At 49.1% G+C, this 23343-nt stretch overlaps 1 protein-coding gene across 2 annotated transcripts in view; it reads left to right on the top strand.

Moving 5' to 3' along the window:
- Positions 1–22441, top strand: part of VANGL1 (VANGL planar cell polarity protein 1) — a 61690-nt gene extending 39249 nt beyond the window's left edge. For both annotated transcript variants that reach the window (XM_005292672.5, XM_005292673.5), the window contains exons 5-8: positions 3504–3637; positions 11300–11432; positions 13504–13738; positions 16130–22441. In XM_005292672.5, the coding sequence (XP_005292729.2) occupies positions 3504–3637; positions 11300–11432; positions 13504–13738; positions 16130–16390 (763 nt within the window). In that variant the 3' untranslated portion in view covers positions 16391–22441. The remainder of the gene's footprint in view (positions 1–3503; positions 3638–11299; positions 11433–13503; positions 13739–16129) is intronic.
- The last annotated feature ends 902 nt before the right edge of the window (positions 22442–23343 follow it).

Here is a 23343-nt window from a genome sequence, read left to right as displayed (position 1 = left end):
AGCAGGGCAACTGCCCAGGCCCCATGCCACATGGGGCCCCAGAAGCTAAGTTGCTCAGGCTTCAGCCCTGGGTGGCGGGGCTCAGGGCCCCGGGCTTTAGCCCTATGTGGTGGGGCTTAAGCTTTCTGCCCTGGGCCTCAGCAAATCTAAAGCTGTCTATGCTTGGTGACCCCCCCCGTCCTGAAACTTGCTTGTGGCCCCTCAGGGGGCCCTGGACCCCTGGTTGAGAACCACTGCTCCAAGGAACGCATTTGTGCAAGTGAGAAGGCAGGTAAAGTGGCCAGATGTATTTGGTGGTCACTTTATTGCCTTCTCACTTGCACAAATGCGTTCCTTCTCTGTGCCTTTTTCTCCTAGCTGTGAGAAGGGCTGGGTGTGTGTTTGGGGGTGGGGGATTCTTGTTGCTTTATAGCTTGTAACGCAGAGCAGAAATAGTTTTCCTGCTGCACAGTTGAGGGCGGTGCTCCCCCTTGATGTGGGTAGAGAGGTTGAGCAATACAGCCTGGAGGTTCTGATTCAACCACTTGCTCACTCGTCTAATTATTGTGACCCTTCTAATTTTCTTATCCATACCATCGGTGTCTTCAAAAAAAAAAAAAAAAAATCAAGAGAATTTAGCTTTAAAATGAAAGCCCTGCAAATGAAATTCTAGCTGTTTACTAATTTGATGCCCATGTAACTGTATGGGAGCCAGAGTTGGGCTGACGGAGGATTTAGGAAACGATGAAACTCTACTAATATAATCTGTAGCGTGGAAGCAAATAAACAAATAGTGAGAACTCTGTTTTTCTCCGACAATAGCAGCTCTGGGGAGGGACCTGTAGTTGAACAGGCCCTGCTGAAGGGGGATGTCTTAAGGGTGCCTATGTGGTAATGGCATTTTTTTTTTTGCAAGTTAAATTCTGACTTTTTTCTTTTTTTGGTCACTGGGGCACAGTGGACGTCTACATTTTAATGTTCTTTCTAGATTGCAGGAAAATTCTTACATTAAAGTTAACAAAATGCTTTCTGTGAGCTGTATTGCCTCTGCTCACTGAGGAGGGAATCACTCAACACACCACCTCCCTGGAGATGCTCTGCCCATTTTGCACATAGTCTTATGCGGCCCAAACTGTCCACAAGCAGAACATGAGCATGACAGTCTCTGTTCTAACTTTGTTCTCAGGAGCTCATCGCTTTCCAAACCTTTTGCCTTTCTAGACATGTGGGTGAAACTTTGGGAAGCTTGAGCAAAAAAAGTTGTCATGTGTAAGTATGATGGGAGGGGGGAGACAATAGGCACTCATTTAACAGCCCCCCAGTTAGAATGACTGGGGTTGGCCAACAGAAATTTGGCAGGAAAATCACCCTTGCTGAGGAGAGAACTTTCTCACCAAGACTTAAATTTTCAACTGTGAATGGAGGGGGGAGAAATCTATCAAAGATTGAGATGCTTTTAAGGGACCATTCAGAAAGTGCCGAGCACTCGCCTTCTGAAAATCAAACACCTTTCAGGTGTTTCAAGTTGGATCCTCAAGAATCAAGTCTAAAATCACTATTCACTTTTGAAAACAACAAGGAGTCTGGTGGCACCTTAAAGACTAACAGATTTATTTGGGCATAAGCTTTCGTGAGTAAAAACCTCACTTCTTCGGATGCATGCTCACGAAAGCTTATGCCCAAATAAATCTGTTAGTCTTTAAGGTGCCACCAGACTCCTTGTTGTTTTTGTAGATACAGACTAACACGGCTACCCCCTGATACTATTCACTTTTGAAAATCTAAACCTGAGCTTTTAATGTACACAGCTAAGGAAAGCAACTTAGCTGTACAGTGAAACTTAATGAGGAAGGTGTCCAACAAAAGAGCTACCGCTTGCTTCTCCTTACTCTGCTAGCCCTAGGTAATCGAACAAACGTTTGGATTTTGGCATTTTTTTGGAAGACTATGTATGTATTATGTGGGCTCAGAGTAGCGTGGTATGAAGGCTTTTATCAACATTAGACACGCAGGTTAAGTAACTTGTCCAAATTCATACAGTGAGTCAGTGGCAGAGCTGAGAATAGACTCTAGATTCCATTTCTTGGTTCGTACCTTTCCCGCAACACTGTCCTTCCTATGCTTACGTATCCTGCAACCTGCTTCTTATAACTCGTGTGAGAATCATCTGCTGTTGTTTTCATGGGGGAGTTTGCTTGTTCGTGACAAATGTAACTTAATTAAAACAGGTTAGGTTGGTTCTAGAAGCTAAAGTGCTAGTTGTTGAGTTCAAATCCTTGTGGGTTAAAAGTGAAACCAGCATGGTGTTCTTGGCTGGTTCCCCTGGGTAGTGACATGAAGAAATCTCTGCTGAAGGGGACGCTCAGGACAGCGGTGCATTGGCAGAGCTGTGTGATGGGAGCTAAGGATTTGTCTACACTACGCAGCTTTTAGCGACAAGGCTGTGTCAACACAGCCTTGTCGCTAGAAGTCAGCGTATGTAAACACGCTCTGTCGTTATTTTGTCGGCACTTTTGCCGACGCAATACTTCCAGCCCCGCGAGCGACGTTAGCTTTGTCGGCAGGAGAGCGCTCCTGCCCACAAAGCCACATTCACACTGCCGCTTGCGTCTGCAAAACTTTTTTGTCTTTTGCGGGGGGAGGGGGGGGGAGAGGGAGGTTTAAGTACCCGTGAAAAGCAAAAGTTTTGTTGACCATGTTGCATTGTAGACAAACCCTAATTTGTAGAGCATCTCCCTGCACCCTGCCTGATTTAGACTAATGTCTTTAAACAATGCCCGTCTTTACATTGTGTTTGACAAGCTGATTATGAGGAAAGGAAACCTTGCAGCTGAGCACCGTTTTGTGTTTGCTTTGCTTGTGTTGGCTGTTCTATTAGGAGTAGAAGTCAACTCAAAGGGAGGAGGTGACACTGTTTTATGTCCCAACCCGAGTGTGGGATGTAATCAGAAATTGTGAATGTTGCTATAACGCAGCCATACTACCTCAGGCTGTGATCTTATCTGAGCTCACAAGTTGTAAAGACTGTGCCATGTCCGTACTTGGGGTGAGACACATCTCAAGAACCACTAGGTGCTGCAAGAAGAGGTATATAAGATTTGGAGGGGGAAGCATCAATCAGTACCGCACGAGTGCCTCAACCTGAGGCAGGCTGGCTGGCTAATATGTGCTAGGACTGCAGCTTAGCTTCTGGTCTAGGTAAGGCCAAGGTGAGATGAGATGAGCTATTGTTCCAGGCTGTCTGCAGATTTGAAGATACTATGTCAGTTTACACCCTGTTTGCATTTAAGAAGCTTTTCTTAGCAACTGTAAAGGCAAACGCTTTGCTCAAAAATGAAAGCTAGAAGATCCTGGAACCCAATTCCACAAGTAGTGTAGTCTGACAGATTTGTCAATTGCAGAATTGCATAGTACACAGAGCCATGACACTAATAACCGGTTTCCAATTAATGTGATTATCTGTGTTGCTCTATATAATGTTAAGTTGTCTTTTTGTAAAATTTTTTGTTGCATTTTATTTCTAGCATCCAGCGAGCTGCATTGGTGGTTCTGGAAAACTACTACAGAGATTTCACCATCTATAACCCGAGCTTGCTAATGGCCTCCAAGTCTCGCGCAGCCAAACACATGGCTGGCCTGAAAGTCTACAATGTGGATGGTAGGTGAGGGTGGAATAGTAGCTGAGAATTGATGTGTGGGGTGGAGAAGAGCAGGACTTCTTCTTATCCTTTGTTCCAGGCACATGCCTACCTTCTCACCGTCCAAAATTCTTGTCAGAAATCCTCCTACCACTACTGAGTCCATTGGTCCCAAATCACTTCAGACTTACAAAACACAATAGAACTTTGTCTTGACTAGGAAAAGTGGCCAAGTTTAGGTCAGGTTTAGCTAGTATGTATTAGCTAAGCCCAATTTAAATTTGATTTGTACTTCCCTACTCAACACAAAGCCTAGATGGGTATGGCACTTTATAGATAAATATAAGGACAGGGGCTTAGTATCCTGCAAACCTTTGCAAGCTTAGGGCTTGTCTTCACAAGTTGTACCAATTTAAAGGGGTGTTTTTTCAATAGATGTAGTTAAACCATTGTGAGGCCCTGTGTGGCCCCTCTGAACCTGAGGCCTTGGCTACACTTGCGAGTTGCAGCGCTGTAAAGCAGCCCCCAGCGCAGTAACTCACACCCCGTCCACACTGGCAAGGCATTTGCAGTGCTGTATCTCCGTGGTTTTAGCACTGCATGTACTCCACCTCTCCGAGAGGAATAGCAAGTGCAGCGCTGCCGCGCCAGTGTGGCCGCCCAATGCGCTGTGACTGGCCTCCAGAATTATTCTGCAGTATCCCACAATGCCTGTTCTAGCCACTCTGGTCATCAGTTCAAACTCTACTGCCCTGGCCTCAGGTAATCAACCATGTGACCGACCCTTTACATTCCCTGGGAATTTTAAAAATCCCCTTCCTGTTTGCTCAGCCCAGCGTGGCGTGGAGTGCTATCAGCAAATCTTTCCAGGTGACCATCCATCCACGCACCAAGCGAGCCCCAGCATGGAGCAATGGCGAGTTGCTGGACCTCATCAGTGTTTGGGGGGAGGAAGCTGTCCAGTCCCAGCTGCGCTCCAGTCGTAGGAATTACGATACCTTCGGGAAGGTATCAAAGGATATGACGGAAAGGGGCCATGACCGGGACGCCCTGCAGTGCAGGATTAAAGTGAAGGAGCTGCGGAGTGCCTACTGCAAAGCCCGCGACGCAAATGGCCGCTCGGGTGCTCCCCCCGCGACCTGCCGATTCTACAAAGAGCTGGATGCGATACTTGGGGTTAACCCCATCTCCACTCCGAGCACCACTATGGACACTTCAGAACCAGGGGGGGGGAGAGAAGGAGGAGGAGGAAGAGGAAAACGGGAGTGATGGTGGTGGGCCAGATGGAGACACCCCGGAATCCTTGGAGCCATTCAGCCAGGAGCTCTTCTCAAGCCAGGAGGAAGGTAGCCAGTCGCAGTGGCCAGTACTTGGTGGAGGACAAACAGAAGAGCAGGTTCCCGGTAAGCTTTTTTTTTTTTTTTTAGGAAGGAATTTTTTCGGTGCGGGGTCTTTGGGAGAGGAGGGTTAGGCATGCATGCCTAGATGCGGAATAGTGCTTCATGTGGTTTATCACATCGCGGTAATCGGCCTTGGTAATCTCCTCGAATGTCTCATCTAGAACGTGCGCAATGCGCTTGCGCAGGTTTATCGGGAGAGCCACCGGGGTCCTTGTCCCAGCCAGACTAACGTGTCCGCGCCACTGTGCGCGAGGGGCGGGGGAACCATTGCTGCACACAGGCAAGCTGCATATGGGCCAGGGCGGAAGTGGCATTGCAGTAGAAGACCCTCCCTTGCTTCCCAGGTCACCCTCAGCAGCGAGAGATCGTCCAGGACGAACTCCTGTGGAAAATGTTGGGACAGTGTTCAGTGTAGGTGTCCCCTGAAGCTGTTGGCTCTCCCCAAGGCACAGAAACCCAGAGGACAGTGCAGCCCTGAATCAATCAGTCCCCTTTACTCACCATTTTGAGGCTCCCGTGGGATGTGTGCGCTCTGTTTCGGACGGGAAAATTATGCTATTGTGTAGACCCTGTGTGTTTTCTACTCCTTAAGTGCGAGGGGAATCATTGCTCTGTCTGGTATAAAAAATGCTGCCTCTGTTAAATGTTGCATTTTGCCTATACAGCTGCATCAACCTTGAGACCTCAGCCGTCCCTCTTATCGCCTGCTCAGAGACTGCGAAGACTCAGGAAGAGACCGCGAAAAAGCAAAGAAGACATGCCGCAAGAAGTGATGCGGCAATCTATTAAAGAGAATGAGCAAGCACAGGACTGGAGGGAGAGAGAAAGCAGGATCCGCCAGGAAAACGCAGCTCACCGGCGGCAAAGCACCGCCCACCGGCGGCAAAGCACTGATAGGCTCATAAGCATCCTGGAGCGCCAAGCAGACACTATCCAGGAGCTGGTAGCCATGCAGAAAGAGGAGCAATACCGCAAACGCCACCCCCCCTACAGCCCTTGTCCCAAAACTCTTTCCGTTGTGCCCCACTGTCACCTCTAACCCACTTTCCCCAACTTCCGTGTTCTTCACGCCATCCGCTGCCTCCAACACCAGTATCTTCACCACCCAGCCCTGAAAATCACAACCCTTACCCTCTGCACTCAACCCCCATCACCATGCAGTATAGCTGTCCTGAAGTTCAGCACTCACTGCACAGCACACCAGACAGGACATACGCGAATCTGTGATTGTACTATTCCCCACTCCACCCCCTTGTTTCTTTTCAATAAATAATTTTTTTTTCTTTTCAATAAATGGATTCTTTGGGTTTGAAAACATTCTTTATTATTGCATAAAGTAAAGGACTCCTTAGCCCAGGAAATAAACAGGCACTGCAAGTCTGCTTGTCTGCTTAGCAAACACTGATTCCTAAAGATTGGAACTACTGCACTTCACTCCTGTGCAGGGCACCAGATATCACTGCTGGCTTTCAGCCTCAAATTGCTCCCTCAAGGTATCCCTAATCCTTGCAGCCCCGCACTGGGCCCCTGTAATAGCCCTGCTCTCTGGCTGTGCAAATTCAGCCTCCAGGTGTTCAACCTTGGAGGTCCATGCCTGAGTGAAACTTTCACCCTTCCCTTCACAAATATTATGGAGGGCACAGCACACGGATATAACCGCGGGGATGCTGTTTTCGGCCAAGTCCAGCTTCCCATACAGAGATCTCCAGCGGCTCTTTAAATGGCCAAAGGCACACTCCACAGTCATTCGGCACTGGCTCAGCCTGTAGTTGAACCGTTCCTTGCTGCTGTCAAGGCTCCCTGTGTAGGGTTTCATGACCCACGGTATTAACGGGTAAGCGAGATCTCCAAGGATCACAATGGGCATTTCAACTTCCCCTACCGTGATCTTCCACTCTGGGGAAAAAAGTCTCGGCCTGCATCTTCCTGAACAGCCAAGTGTTCCGAAAGATGCGTGCGTCATGCACCTTTCCTGGCCAGCCTGTGTTAATGTCAATGAAATGCCCACGGTGATCCACAAGTGCCTGGAGAACCATAGAGAAATACCCCTTCCGATTAACGTACTGGGATCCTAGGTGGAGTGGTGCCAGAATAGGAATGTGCGTCCCATCTATCGCCCCTCCACAGTTAGGGAACCCCATTTGTGCAAAGCTGTCCACTATTTCCTGCACGTTACCCAGAGTCACGGTTCTTCTGAGTAGGATGCGATTAATGGCCTTGCAAATTTGCATCAACACGATTCCAACGGTCGACTTTCCCACTCCAAACTGGTTTGCGACCGACCGGTAGCTGTCTGGAGTTGCAATCTGGAAGCTGGCAATAGCCATCCGCTTCTCCACTGGCAGGGCAGCTCTCAATCTCGTGTCCTTGCGCTGCAGGGTGGGGGTGAGCTCCTCGCACAGTCCCATGAAAGTGGCTTTTCTCATCCGAAAGTTCTGCAGCCACTGCTCGTCATCCCAGACTTCCATGACGATGTGATCCCACCACTCGGTGCTTGTTTCCCGAGCCCAAAAGCAGCGTTCCGTGGTGCTGAGCATGTCCGTGAATGCCACAAGCAATTTCGTGTCGTACGCGCGCGCGCGCGGCTTGATAGCATCGTCGGACTCCTCACCCTCACTCTCACTGTCACTTTGGATCTTAAGGAATAGTTCGACAGCCAAACATGACGTGCTGGCGAGACTCGTCAGCATACGCCTCAGCAGTTCGGACTCCATTTCCCGCAGACAGATCGCGCTGCACAGAAACCGTTGAAAGATGGCACCAAAAGTGGACGGAAACAAAGGGATTTCTGGGATGCGAAGCGATGCATCACGGGGCATTGGTACAGGATCCAGAATCCCCCGCACCCACGCCCCCTTCCCACAGCACTAAAATGGGAAAACGTGCTCTGTGGGATAGCTGCCCATAATGCACTGCTCCAAATAGTCCTGCAATTGCCACAAATGTGGCCACGACAGTGAGCTGGGCAGCTGTCACTGTGGACAGACTGCAGCACTTTCCCTACTCAGCTGCACGGTCAGGTTTAACTCACAGCGCTGTACATCTGCAAGTGTAGCCAAGGCCTGAGTTAAACCAAACTTGAATCAATTCTTTGCTGATTGACTCTAAATAAGACAGGTTTAAACAAGCCAAGGTTGTGTCAGGACACCCACAGCCTTGATAAAATCAGGTGTTCCAGTAATTGGGTAGCTGCAGTTCTATAGGGAAGCTTTTAAACTCAACAGGCTGAAGCTAAAATACAAAGGAGAGGAGCTGTCCCAGGAAACACGGCCAACTTTAATTTCACAGGAGTTGGAAAAATCAGGGCTGTATTGTACATGTGTGGATTAGCACTGAAAGGTTTTGCAGCAGGGTGTGTTCAGAGGGGATTTGACTTTGCAGAGAGCGGCTGTTTTTCACGTGCAACAGGAATGTGGGAGATGAATCTAAGACTTCTGCCCTGTCTTTCGCACATGGCTTATATCTTGCTTTGCATTGCTCGGTGCCCCCAAAGGGTTCAGAGGCGCTGTGGATGCTTCTCCAAATCTCCTCTGAATCTTTAGAGACAACAAAAATTGGACCTGGAAATGTTGCCAGAGCAGCTTCCTCTAGTGAGACCTGCTGCTGATGGGGGGGGGGCAGAAACCCGGAGAGGGGCAGCTTTGTTTTGTAGCACTTCTGGTCCTGGCTAGTGCAGGAAGTGCGGGGTGTGTGAAATAGTAAGTAACATCAGTAATAAGGGATGTAAGTTGGCATATTCTGTTGTAGAAATGGGCAATGTTTGTGTGTATTTGGGAGGGAGTCTTGGAAAAAAACCATTTTGACCAGGTGGAAACCTTCTCTTTCATTCTGGTCATGGGTTAGTGTCAGGGGGAACTTACTGGTCTGGAAGGTATTTCCAAATTTGATCCCGCCAAAGTGTTCCCAGCCTTTTCAGGTTGTAAGGCATTAGGCTTATTTAATGTCACATTGTTCCAATTACCATCTCTTCTAGTGCAGTTGCAGCATAACTGTGAGGTGGCAGGGCACAGCTGCTGCAGGAAGAGGCTAATGATACAGACCATTGGAAAGTTGGGACTCCAAACTTTCAGAGGAAAAATCCAGTGATTTTTCTAGCACTAGCAGTCTGTGAGCTAGCATAGTTTAAAATCCTGTCAGAACTCAAGTAGACAAAAGCAAGCTAGGGATCTGGATGGGATGCTTTTTCAGTTCCAAAATCTTTGTCTGGCAGGGCTAGAAACAAGTGCCTCGTGACGCTGGATAGGAGGAACTCCCAACTTTCCAGGAGCATAAAGCATTTATATGCGGCACTAGTGGCTTCTAACACAGGATCTTACAATAATTGTCAATTCCTTGGTCTCTCGGTACTTCTTGGCTTTATTGCCGTAATGAATATAGCAGGACTTTAGCCATTGTAATATACTGTGCAATCCCAGAGTTTGCCGAGCTTTTGGATAGCTTCTCTTGCTGTGCAGCAGGGTTTTTTTAATGCACGCTGAACTCAGTGGCATAGAAGCATATCCTTTAGAAGAATTCCTGTGGATTTACTAAGTGGACTGTGTAGCTCTAGCCAGGACCTTCTTGGCAGTGGAACAATCTGTCTTGCATGCTCTCCGCGTGAGAGGACAGTAATGCTGTTAAGACCTCCAATTTGTTGGCAGCCTTTGAGTTTGGTGTTACAGCAGCCGGGGGGAGGGGGGGCGGAGGAGGAGGTCTTGCTTAAGTCCCTATAGTGCTGGCAAAATGGGAGCTTGCCCAAAGGCTGTATTTTCATCACCACGCGTGATGAATCAGACAATTAATAATTCTAAACCAAACTGGAACTGCGCCTCTCCTAAGCCGTACCACTACACATCGAGGCTGTCAAATGAAATCTAAAGTGTTTACTCCGGAGAAGCTGTTTGTTTGAATTCCTAGACTATTCATCATTAAACATCAAACTTATTTCTTGGAAACCATGTTCTTTTTAAGAAAAAAGCAGCCCTTATTGTGTGAGAAGAGCATTCTTGGGCCTGTCTACCCTACAGAATTGATAATGTGTAAACAAGCAAGTTTAATGGCATAGACTGGCTCTTAAAGCATAGTTACAGTCAGGAAAAGTGGCTCTTAAAAATGTATACATTTTGGGGGTTGTTTTATATGTCTTTCTCTGACTCTGATGTGCTCTGTTCATCAAATGACGACACTTTTCCATAACTCCTAGCGCTGCACGCTGCATGTGGGATCACAGAACCTAGCTGGGCTGTTAAAGCATCACTAGTAATCAAATGATAGATACTTACTTGATATCGATATGCAATGTAGAGCAGACTCCAGCTCCCTTTCCTAGAGCTGAGTGGGCTCTGCTAATAGACATAAAAACTCTTAGACAGATGTAACTTTCAGACCCACAGAGAACCAGTACGGAGCCCAGAGTTACATTCTGCAGAGTCACTTCTCTCTAACAGTAACTGCATTTGTTAAAGTGTCTGTCTTTTGTCTAAAGATGATGTCACTGCCCAGACATCCCAGCATAGCTCTGTGTTTTCCTGTGTGTGGCTGTTGTCTCCATGTCTCTTGATGTTCTTCTTTTCTGTCTGTCTTTCTCCCCCTCCCAACTCCTCTTGTGCTCTCTCATTGTCTTGTTGCTGAAATGTGATGTGTTCCAGCTGCCCTTGTAGCCAAACTGAAAATGTATATAGCGGATGGTAAGTAACATCCTTAGCACTCTGTCTCCTAGTTTGTGTAGTCCAGGGGTCGGCAACCTTTCAGCAGTGCTGTGCCGAGTCTTCATTTAGTCACTCTAATGTAAGGTTTCGCGTGCCAGTCATACATTTTAACATTTGTAGAAGGTCTCTTTCTATAAGTCTATAATATATAACTAAACTGTATGTAAAGTAAATAAGGTTTTTAAAAAGTTTAAGAACATCCGGTGGCCAGGATCCGGGCAGCGTGAGTGCCACTGAAAATCGGCTCGCGTGCTGCCTTCGGCACGCGTGCCATAGGTTGCCTACCCCTGGTGTAGTCAGTCACTGTAACTGTTTGGCTACTTCATCCCCTCTGAATTCTCTCTCCCATCTCCACTGACTGCAGCAGTTGAAGTGGACAGGAAATACTCCCTCCCTATGCATGCTTCCCCTGGGGGAGTATCTGCAGGGAGGGTTTTTGACATCCCCCCCCCCCCCCCCCCCCCCAGAGCATTGGGCAGGTACAGCCCCACTTGGCCCACCAATTGCCTGTGACAGGCACTCTTGGATTTTAAGCCTTTTCAACTCCCATTCTGCAACAGTAAACTTTTCCTCTTACTTCTGCTTCTCCTTGAAGGCCCAGGTAACAATGCTGCCGGCCAGTCCCGGGCCATGATCGCTGCTGCCGCCCGGCGCAGAGACTCCAGTCACAATGAGCTTTACTATGAAGAAGCAGACCATGATCGCAGAGTTAAAAAACGTCGAGCAAGGTAATGCTGTCTCCTTCATGTTGCAGCGACTGTTTGCCCGCCACAGTCAGTTTGCTGGCATGCTGGATTCTCTTAACTGTATCTGAACAGCTTGATGGGCCCAATAAAAAAGCGGGGAATTGGGTTGAGAGGGTTTTGTTTAAGGGACTGAGTGGTTTGGTATAAATAAAGTCCTTTATATTAAAAAGGTATAGGAAAAAAGAGACACCCAGGGGTGGCAATGGCTTGGGACAGGGAGTGCTTAGAGAAATACATAAGCAAAGAACATGTGTAAATGTTCCAGATCAGCTAACAGAATGTTATGGATTAGGGAAGGGTCCAGTGCTTGAGAAATTCATAATAGCTCAGTGCATGAAATCCCATTATTTCCCCAAGTAATCCAAGGGCTGAATCCATAGCACTGTCAGTGCCACCTGGTCTCTACAGGGAGGAGTTCTCCCTCCTTCAGAAGTAGGTGAATGCAGCATTTGACACGGCAGTACAACACTTCTGCTTAAACGCTGTAGTCTTACTGTCCATCTGAACAGGTCTGGTAGAGGCAGGGACATGAGTAGCTGGATGTTTCTGCTGGAATGGTCCTCTGTGCGTACGAGTTCAGCATGTTGATTACAGGGTGTTAATCGCCTTCAGAATTAACACCCGACTGAAGCTAACCTGGGTAGGCAGCTCCTCCGAGCTATTGTTTCAGGCAGGCCACTTGCAGCAGACTGACAGTCCCTGAGCTGAGTCGCAGTTGGAAGGTTTCCGTTGTAACCAGAGGGACTAAACAAGTTGCCCTAACTGAGGGTTTAGAGTCAGCAGTGAAGTGCTGATATGATGTCTGTCTCATGCTAGCTCAGCCTGACCCCTTGCTGCTGGTCAGGCTTTCTCCAGTCTCTCAGCAAAAAGGGAAGCATGTGTCTCTGGGCTTCCACAGGCTTCCTTCTGTGCAATCTAGCAACTTGGGTCCTTTTCACCTACTCACTGAGCTCAGCTAGGGCAGCTCCTGGCTTAAAGACAAACCTTCATTTAGTAGGAGATGCAGCCTGCTGGCATATACATGGGGAAGCTTTCTGAAAACATCAAAACCTAACTAAAAAGAGCTCTGAGGACCTCCTGCTGTTTCCTGCACGTATCTATCTGAAGCGTTCTGTGTCTCTGGCTCGTCTCTAATATTTCTTTCTTCCTACACATGATCAGGCTGACAGTACAGCTTCTCTTTGCGTTAATATCTAAAGGTTTTATATGCAGGGCATTGTAGAAAAGTTGTTATTAGTGACTTAGTTCCATTAATTTAATCCAATGTGAAACATGAGTATTTTACAATCTAACAGCTTTCCTTTAACTGCAGTGCTCTCTTTTACTCGTTAAACTCAGCTAGGGTAGCTTTTGAACATCCTCTGGCATCTGTTGCTTTGCTCCAGTGTGGTCTGAGTTTGTTTGCACAGCTGTGCTGAAACAGGGATGGTTCGCATAGGATGCGTTCTTGGCTGCAAGTGCTCTGTGCTAGGACAGGGAACCCAACCCTTGCCGCATTCAGGGCCACTTGGGCAACCTGCCAGGAGCCTGAGGACTGCACCCCAGCTTGTATAAAATGGAATAGAGTGCAGGTCATGAACATGGAGAGGTGTGTGGAGACTATGGGTCCCAGTGTATTCAGTGCTCTATCTTGAGCCAAGCACCTTCCCCCAGATCAAACTTGGAGCAATGCATGCTGGGTCCACTACTCTCGTACCTCTGTACTCAATATGAGAGTAGCTGTGGGCCAAAGTTGCAACTGGAGGCAGGACTGTCTAGTGACCTGAACGCAAGACTGGGGCCAGGAACTCTTGAGTTTTAATCCTGGCTGTGTCACTGACGTACTGGGTGACTTTTTGTGCAAGAAAAAGGAAACTCCAATTCACCTCCCCAGGCCTCTGTTTCCCTCTCTGCGGAAGGGGTTAAGTGACTTGCCTGACATGTCACAGTGAGCCAGTGGCAGAGCCAGGAATAGAGTCCAGATCTCCTGACTCCCAAGCAATCTGTGCCCTAACTACAGGACCTTCCCGTCCTCCCTGGTGGTGAATCTGGCTTCCTCGTGTCTTTTTTGCAGGCTTGTGGTTGCAGTGGAAGAGGCTTTCACTCACATTAAACGTCTCCAGGCGGAGGAACAGCAGAAAGCTCCAGGTGAAGTGATGGATCCCCGTGAGGCAGCCCAGGCAATTTTCCCATCCATGGCGAGGGCTCTGCAGAAATACCTTCGCACCACCCGGCAGCAGCACTACCACAGCATGGAGAGCATCCTGCAGCACCTGTCCTTCTGCATCACCAACAACATGACGCCCAAGGTAATGCTGCCTTCAGCTTTAGAGCCACAGAGCTGCAGGGGGTGTGTATGTGAGGGAGAATGGGGGTCAGGCAGAGAGTAATGAGACTTGAGGGCTGCTATTGATGATTCAGTTGGTATGTTTCAGTCCCTTGCTTGTAACTTGGCTTTAGGTCTTGGAGTGAACTCAGATCCCACTGCCCCTTCTCCCATCTGCCTTTTTAAGCTGTGAGCATCAATGAGCTGCGATCTCCGCAATTCTAACCAATCGAGTGGGGTCAGGCCTGGCTGATCCTTGGTTTGGAGACCTCCAAGGAAAGCACAGGTTGCTGCAGGAAGTGGTGTTAGCAATTCAGTAGGAAGCTCTCTAGCTCTGTGCCCTAGGGTGGTGGGAGGGGTGGAGTGGGTGATTCAGGAAGGAGCAATTTTCCCACTGCCAGCACTGACCTCAGAGGCGCAGCGTCGGGGGTGCTGTTCTTTGGATTGGATTTCTCCCCAAGGAGCTGCGGTTGCTAATGACTCCGTGGCACGTTACGTGTGTGTGTGTGTGTGTGTGTGTGTGTGAGAAAAGGAGTGCTAGGCTTCATGTCCTGGCCAAACCCCCAGTTCGTACGACTGCATTCTGCCTCTCTACATTTCCCTGCAGATGCAGCTGAATGATTATGCTTCGCTTCCTGCCCTCAGTTGCTGTGCAACTGTTAAATGGCTGCCACCGTCCTTTCCAGAGGGGGCTGCATTTGAGTGCTGGGTGAAGTGAGGCTTGGTGCTTTACATATAGTCCCCTTTGGGATGAAGGCCACTGAGGGAGTGCGAAAGCACTTACTATCTTACCCAGTATTAGTAACCATATGTGATAGAAGCAGAGACACTGTGGGCAGGACAGGCATTTAGGCTGGCTTTAAACACGGGGTCTGTTATGACCTAATACCAGCGTTGGAATCCTAGGGGGCGCTTGGCATGATGTGTGTTGACAGCAGAACTTGCCCCCTGAGTTTGCAGTGGGAACTTTAAAATACAACATCAAGTAAACTGCTTGAAGTGATGCTTGTTCTTCCAGGTGTCTGAGCTAAAGTACTTTCCTGCCAAGGACTGAGTGGGTCACGGAGACTGAAATCTCCTCCCACCGGGACAGGGGATTTCTCCAGGTCAAAGATGGGGCTTTTTTGGCAGTGAGTTGTATACATGGTGGAGGGGAAGTTGTGCCTTGCCCAGGCTCCTCCGTTCTGGAGAGAGTAGGGTTACCATATTTTGTGCCTCCAAATGGAGGACACTCCACGGGGCCCCAGCCCCGCCCACGCCCCCCCCCCCCGCCCCAACTCCGCCCCTTCCCCAAAGTCTCCGCCCCCTCCCCTGCTTCCCGCGAACATTTGATTCGCGGGAAGCCTGAAGCAGGTAAGGGGGGGGGGAGGAGGCGCGGCCCAGGCTGGCCCCCCCCGGCGGCTCCAGCCTGGGTCGGCTCGGGCCCTGGGGTGCCGGCCCCGGCCCGCCCAGCACTGCCGGCCCCGGGCCAACCACCCCCGGCCCACCCAGCACTGCTGGCCCCCGGCCGAGCACCCCCGGCCCGCCCAGCACCGCCGGTCCCCGGCCCGCCCAGCACTGCCGGCCTGGCCCCGCGACTCTGGACCCCTGCCCGGTCCCGCGCCCCCCGCGCTCCCGGCCCGGCGCCCCCGGCTCCCGGCCCGGCCCCGCGGCCCCGGCTCCCGGCCCCACCGGGCCCGGCCCCGCAACCCCGGCTTCCGGACCGGTTCCCGGCCCCGCGGGCCCGGCCCCCCGGCTCCCGGCCCGGACCCCGGCCCCCGGCACCGCGCCCCTGGTTCCCGGCCCCCGGCACCGCGCCCCTGGTTCCCGGCCCCCGGCACCGCGCCCCTGGTTCCCGGCCCCCGGCACCGCTGACCCCAGCCAAAGAGGCCCCGGCCGAGCACCACCGAGCCCTCCCTCCCTCCAGATTTTCCCGGACATGCCGGCTTTTGGGGATTTCCCCCCGGACGGGGATTTGAGCCCCCAAAAGCCGGACATGTCCGGGAAAATCCGGACGTATGGTAACCCTAGGAGAGAGAGGCCTCCACTCTCCAGCGCTGTCGGACCTTTCCCTAGTGCTAAATTTATATTTAAAAGACAATTTTGAAACTGGAAGTTGGAGCCATAATTTTGTGAACTGTCTGGGATGAGATAAAGCAAATCTCTAGCTGTCACCTACTTGATCAGGTCCTAGGGGTAGGAAATGGCAGGAGGAGAGGAAGGTTTACCAAGTGTGCTAGCTGAAACAATTCGCTACAGGGAATATCTCTGTCCGCAGGGCTAAATCATGAGATTGAAAGAAAGTGTCAAGGCAGACCTGAGTCATGAGGGGGTGGAGTTCCCCTGGCACCAATTCATTCTTTCTCTCTCTGTATGTGTTTCTCTCTGTGTCTAGGCATTCCTGGAGCGTTACATCAATCCAGGCCCAACCCTCCAATATGACAGGGATCGCTGGTTCTCCAAGCAGTGGACGCTCGTCAGTGAAGAAGCAGTCACAAGTGCATTAAGGGATGGTGTCGTTTTTGTTCTCAAGTGCTTGGACTTCAGCCTTGTAATTAATGTGAAGAAAATCCCCTTCATCAAACTCTCGGAAGAGTTCATAGATCCCAAATCTCACAAATTTGTCCTTCGCTTGCAGTCTGAGACTTCGGTTTAGGGTGCGGGGCGGTGTTCTCTTCTTCTTCTGCTTTTGGGTTTTGTGTCCCCAATGCTGACTGAAACTGGCAGATGACAGACCAGTAATATTTGACCATCTGCACTTTATTTGGAAGGAGGGCCGGGGGTAATGGGTTGGGATATCTATCTAGAGAGTAATATCTTAAAAGCTCACAAGGCAACTTGGTTGAGTTAGCTCAGCCTTTAAGACAAAATGGTCCTCCTTGTTTTCCAGGCATATTGTAGACTGTGTGAACAAACACGGCCTTTATGTTTCCTTTGGAGCCCTGCCTTGCAGTGCTCAGTAGTGTGTGTACATCTCCCTTACTCAGGCCTGACCTGGTCTCTGCGTCCTGCACGTGTAGATTTCTATGGGGAAGCAGCTTTTTCTCATGTATAGAAGTCTGTGTATGAGGGAGAATTTGCAGTTCCCCTCTGCTTAGGAAGGAGAGCGTGGTGAGTGGGGAGAGAATTGATAGTTGTTTGTAAACCAGGCTGTCTTGTGGTTGAAGAGCCCTTCCCCCTCCAGGGCTGCTCTTCTCCAATAGCACTGGACCCCTGTGAACCAGGAGGTAGCAGGGGTGGGTTTTGCCATCTGTTTCCTTCAGTCTCTTCAGTTGCTTGTATTGCGGATCAGTGTACGGGCACTGCTCATTTTGCAGCTGTTTGAATTATTACCAGTTGTCTTAATGAGACGTCAGGGGATTTGTGCATGGTGCAACTCTCCCCCTCGGCCCCTTGATCTCTAATCCCTGCCCCACTAATTTGAATGTCCCATGCTCGCTCTCCTCTCTGCCCCTCTTGCAGCTTTCTGAATGTGTTTCTCTAGCAACAGCTCCTGGGGTCAGTTGTGTTATCACCTCCTCCCCACCCCCCTCTCACTATGTATTTGCACAGTTACAGCCTGGCTGAGTAAACGTTCTCCTAGGAGGTGTGTGGAGTTTACCCTAACCCTGACAGCCTGGTCCCAAACAAAGGGAGCATGCGCAGGAATGTGGGCATCATACTCTAGAAGGGCTTCAAGTGCATCTCGAAGGAAGGGGGAACACTTAACCCCTGTCCTCACAGGGCCCAGAGAGAGTGTGAGCAGGGGAAGGGCAGACCTTGACTGACACATGTGGTTGAGTGCCATAGTTCTTTAAGACAGTATATATAAATGCACTATAGTATGTTCATCCCACCCAACTCTGCTGTAGCTAAGGGAGACCAAACTGCGTCTGAATGTTGCAATTGCTTTTTAAAAAAAAGTCTTGACCGTTTACCCCTGTGTGACTGTTCTCCTAGGTATTAGTCACCAAGCTAGCCTGGAATTTGTTTATTCTTGGGTGAGGGGCACTTAGCTCTCCAGAGAACTTACTTTTAAGGCTTTTTTTCTGTCAGTGCAGCTCTGTTCTCAAGGTTTTTAAATAGGTTTGTTTTAAAGCTGGGCCTAAACAGAACCTCTGGATCTGAACCCTCTCCCTGCACTCTGAATTCAAGGAATGTTTGGGTCCAGGTCTCCACTCCAGAGCCAGCTCCTACTTCTCTCATGAGCTAAACCAAAACCCAGGTCCAGATGACCTCCAGACTCTGGCAAGTTCAGTTCCGGATCTGGCGGGGGATTTCCTGGCTTGGGACTATGTCTAACTTTATTTTGATTAAAAGGAAAGTCTGGGGGGAAGTCTCTTACAATGTGAATGTCTTTGTTTTGCTTGCCTGTCTTTGTTACAGACAGATGCTTAACACACTAAGGCAAGATACTTAAGCAGGTCCCATTGAAGTTTATGGGACCAGTTGTGTGTTCAAGCAACTTGCTGAACCAGGGCCTAAAGTGGTGATTTTCAAGCCATGGTCTATCTGTGGTCTGCCAGGCCCTTCCTGCTGGTCCTAGGTATCTCCTATGGTATTTATAAGGACCCTACCCCCTTTGTATTTATGCACCAGGAACGATTACAAAGAAGCCAAATTGCACTGGTGGTTGGAGGGTGTGGAGGGAGATGGGTCTATGGGAGAATCTCGTCTCACTGCCGCATGAGACATTTATAGATTTCCCCAGCCCTAAAGCACACCCAGTTCTTTCAGGCAGGCTTTCTGGCAGTCTTTGTTGGTTTTTAACAGTTATGGCCTTTGCTGTATATTAATTTTAAAAACGCTGTTGGTTTTGTACCCTTTTTTTAAACGAAAGTCACATAGTGTTGTGCATGATGCGTCATAAAAAATGAGTTTCTTTAACCTTTGGATAACAAATGCAACTGGAGAAGAGACTCCGTCGGGCTGTGGGGCAGGGACTGTGGGGGTAATTGGATAAAGCTGTGATCAGGGTTGAACTGGCTGTCTGAATTCAGGGCCCCAACCCTGGTTCAGTTGGCTCAGATGTGTGAATTTAGAACAAAAGCACCCAGTATGAATTTCCTCCTTTCATGATTCCTGCTGTACCACCTCAGAACTGGAAGTGTTTTGACAGTCACTTTGCTCAGGAAACACGTCTTTCTGTTTTTAAATGCATGTAAGGATTTAACATAAAACCAAATAGAAGCCGAGTGTCTTCACAGCTGCTACATAACCTACTTGCTGCAGTTCAAAGTGCCATCATTTCTGTCTGTCACTGTTAGCATAAACCTCCTTTAAATGGAATGTCCTTAACTTTGTTACTGCTAATGCCTGAGAGGTCTAAACCCAAATGAGAGAGAAAAGGTCATTTACTCTTTACCGTTTACCTTTCTGCACTTTGCTGAGCTTGGAAGGAGAGGTTAGTGGTTGGAGTGGGGGATTGGGCGCCAGGACTCCTGGGTTCTATTCCCTGCTTTGCCACGGGAATCACTGTGAGACCTTAGGAAAGTTACTTCACTTCTCTGGGCCTTCATCTCCCCATTTGCAAAAGCGGGGACCATGATATCATCTACCTCACAGGGATGTTGTGAGGCTAAACTTAACCTTTGTGAAGTGACTTGAGATTTGCTATCGAAGCACAAACTGTCTTCTAATAAAGAATTGAACAGTGAAACTAGACCGGCCTATTTCACTTGCCGTTTATAGTCTGTTAGTGGATGAGAATCAGATGTGGGAGACAGCAAGGTAGTGTTAGCATTTCCAACCCAATCCCACAGTCCTTGCTTTACGCTCACGTCCATGGGAAGCACAGTGCAATGAAGGTTTGCTCTGAAGGGGGCTGTTTCACTCTGACCCTCCTCCCCTTTTCTCCTCTCTTTTATTGGAAAGCTCTTAAATGAATGGATACCTACTTAAAGTGTTAAAGAACCCCAGCCTTTGACCATAAGCCAAGTGACCGAGGAAATTCCTATTGAACAATGTCAGATGAAGTCCATGTAAGGCTGAGCCTTTCCCTAAGGAGCTAGGTCTCCTGGTCGCTCAGCGGCAAGCCATCTCCTTGCTCCCTGCTATTTCCCCTACTCCCCACTATGTAGCTTGGACTGCCAAAGACACTATTTCACGTCTTTGCTCTCAGTCAGCAGCATGGTGCAAATCTTAAAGCCTGGAGGGGTCTAGCAGGGCACCTCCCAAGTAGATGCAAGCAAAGCTGCTGTGATCAGTTTAAGATCCATGGAGATAGTTGAGGTGACTTTTCTGTAGTAAAGTGGTATGTGGTGTTTGTAGAGTGGAGTGAATGGATAATGAAAATGTTAGGGTCCCTGGCCCCTTGTAGGAACGAAGGGGCAGATGCTTGTCTCCTGGTTCTTGCCAGTCCCATAACGAGGGCTGTAGCATGGGGAAAGGCAGTGTATGAACTGAGCAGCCCACCAGAAACACTGTTGAGGCGCTACTATTTTCTCACCACGGCATGGGGGTTCAGCACGCTGACCCTCTGCTCTGCAGGGTGGGGAAGGAATGGAATTGGAATGGACCTAGAGCAAGGTGATTGGTGGTAGCGCTCCCACCCTACGTGGGGCAGAGTGGAGCAGATATGGTCCCCAACCAACCCTTGCTGCCAGGGGGCTAGGGTGACTGCTGCCTCCACCAAGTGCGCTCTATCAATAGCGGAAGAGGGTGGTAGTGGAAGAATTGGTGGCTGCTGGTAATCTCACTCCCCTTGAGGGCAGGGGTGCTTGAGAATAGAGGCAGCAAGCAGAGCGAAAGGATGACATGACACAACTCTTGCAGAGCAGGGTCTGAACTAGCATACGCCTTGACAGCAGCCCCCGTTCCTCCATAGCAGAGGAATAACGCAAGTCATTAGTGTCTTTGGATGGGGACAGTGGTGATAAATGTAAACCAGCTTTCAGTACCTCTGCCCATGGCTACTCCTATCCTCTTCCGTCTCCCCCCCTCTGCTGGGCTCACTGCCTCTGATGACCCATTTGCCAAGAACACCCACTCTCCCTCCTCTGTTGCTCCAGCCTCCACTCCCATCTGCCTGATCTCTGTTTCTCAGGCCAAAAGCCTGGTGAGGAACTAGTAGCAGCCGAGATGGATGTCATCAGGAGCACAGGCTGGAACTCATGATAAGGCAGGGCTCTTGGGTGGATCCCATCCTAATCCCAATCTTGCCTCCCAGCTACAGGAAACACTTCCATTCCCCCCCCCACCCCATCCCATCCTATCCCATCCCATCCCACCCCTCCCCTGCCACCATGGACTCCACCAAAAATCTTAGAAAATCACACCACTACCAGTTTCTTAAAAACTGGCAATTCCATTTAGCCCCGTGGACTGCTTTAAAGTCTTGTTGGCATAAATTTATTTAAACAGTAATGATAAAGAAGCCTGAAAGATCACAAATTTGTTTGCCCCACTTCACAGGAAGATTTATTCAAGTCAATTAAGCTAAAATAGCTATCACATTAAAAAAGCCTGCAAATCTGTCCTCCCCTCTTAAAAAATATAAATAAAACTGACTTTGGGTCTTTGGGGAGAACTGTATTCTGGCTCCAGACTTTATCTTCAAAATGTCCTTAAGTTTTCAGTCTGCCACGCAATCAACATTTAGACGAATAGGAAATGAATGTGCAGATATCTGTTGTTTTCACATTCAGCTTGTATTTGTACGTGCTGTCTCTTTGTAGGTGTGTGCATTATTCCTGTCTAATGCCTAAAGCCAGGGGTGGTTGTTCAGTAATGCCCATTAGGACTGTATGGAGAACGAAGCACTCTTGGGACTGAGTCATAAAATTACTTCTGTCGGGGGGCTGTGTGGCTGCAGGTGGGCAATGGGATGGATACACAGCTCCTTTCTCCTGCCGTTGGCTGGCTCCGACTCCATTAAAGATGATGACCAAAAGTTACCGTCTGACAGGTGGTCAGTAACCTGTGCAACTTCCGTGTTGATCTGTTTGGTTCCTCTTGGGCTAGGTCTCCACAGCACCATGACTGCCACGAGCATGGCCTCTCCGAGAAAGGGGCCAGTTAATAGAGACAGAATTTTCACCCCACATGGCAGGGCAGTGTGTAGGGGAAGCGTTGTGCCTCTGCCACCCGTGCCTGTCCTGTGCATAGAGAGTACTGAATTCTCTAGGACTGTTGATCTGGCACCTTTCACCAGCACTAACTAATTCACTTGGGAGCCACATACACACGTGTGTTCATTTTGCTGTGGTTCGCTGCCTGCACGGAGATCTATCTGTGAAGGATTCTTACACTCCTCTGTGCCTGTATCTTGTAATGAATAAACGTTATTGTGTACTAGGGGCCAGGATCTCCCGGCTTCCACACAACTCTTCTGATCACTGTGTAATGTACAGCCTGCTACTTTTTTCTACACAAACTGCATATAGTACGGTGGGTTCTGCTGAGGTTTTCTAATGAATAGACACTAACCAGCCTCTTGCTGCACATGTGGCTTTAACTGCAGTGATATGTGGTCTGAACTAAATTCTGAAATCGGTTTTTGTTTCCCCTCCCCCGCCAGTTGTGAACTTGAGTAGCAAACTCCTGGTGTCTGTGATGTTCATGCACTGTGTGTCTAGCAGAGTGAATTGTTCTGTTCCAAGCTGGGTTCTCTTAAGTTATAGCTTGATGGTTTTGTTTTTGAACTGAAACATGAAACCATTTTACACTTTGCATATTTTGTACAGTAAAATTCTGAAAATAAACTGAAACCAGAAATTCTGTGCTCCTACGTAGTCTTCCTTTGATTATTTCAGCCTGGGAAACATCTTCCCCCCCCTCTCTGAGCGTTCTTTACACCTCGAGAGTGGTACCCTGTAAACAAGTGCCATAGCCTTTTCAGGCTAAACCTCCAATCACCCTCATTGCCCGATTCTAGGCCTCTTCCATCTGTCTTGCCACAACAGGGGGCGTGCTCATTTATCACTCTTGAACAATGAGACCTGTAGGAGGCTGTGCTGAATGCCTTAAATCTCAGATTTGTGGGAGGAAATGCAGGAGGAGGGTCTGGAGCTAATTGGCAGTGGGGGAAAGGAGTTAGAATTCAGTAAGTAAAACTACCTGCTCCCTTTTATTTACTTTGAGCTCACGCCACCCTGCACACAACCAAATCATGAAGTACCAGAGCTGTTCCTCAAACTCGCTGGGACTCCTGATTGGAGTCTCACCTCCACAAGAGTCCGAGGGGGCTGGGGAAGCAGCAGTACTTTGGGGTGGTGCCTTTGGTGTCTACAAACTTCAGGCCGTGTTATATTCAAACAGACAAACCAACATAGCTCTCAGGCACTTTATCATCAATAAAGCAAAAAGGCATCGTTACCACCACTCTGGTTACATGATTCAGCTAACAGAGACTCAGCTCTCGTCTGTTGCCAGAATCAAGGTGGGGAACAGCCTTCCAGCATGTCTGGTCACCAGCTCGACTTGTACAATTTTGTTGCAGACTGTAGGAACAAGAGTGTGGAGTGATTCCATGGGCACTGCAAACGGTGGTGCCGATGCGCTAGGCCTCCCAGCTTCATCCCCACGAGCTGTGCCCCCACCACAGGCCAAGCATTTACCAGGCTGCCGTCAGCACTGCTGTAGAAACGGTTGGAAAAATCCACAGGATGCTGCTGTGCTATGAAAAATACA

This window comes from Chrysemys picta, chromosome 1 (genome assembly GCF_011386835.1).
Source record: "Chrysemys picta bellii isolate R12L10 chromosome 1, ASM1138683v2, whole genome shotgun sequence".
Classification (NCBI taxonomy): Eukaryota; Metazoa; Chordata; order Testudines; family Emydidae; genus Chrysemys; species Chrysemys picta.
Note: the sequence above shows the minus strand (reverse complement) of the source record. Positions and strands in the feature narration are given on the sequence as shown.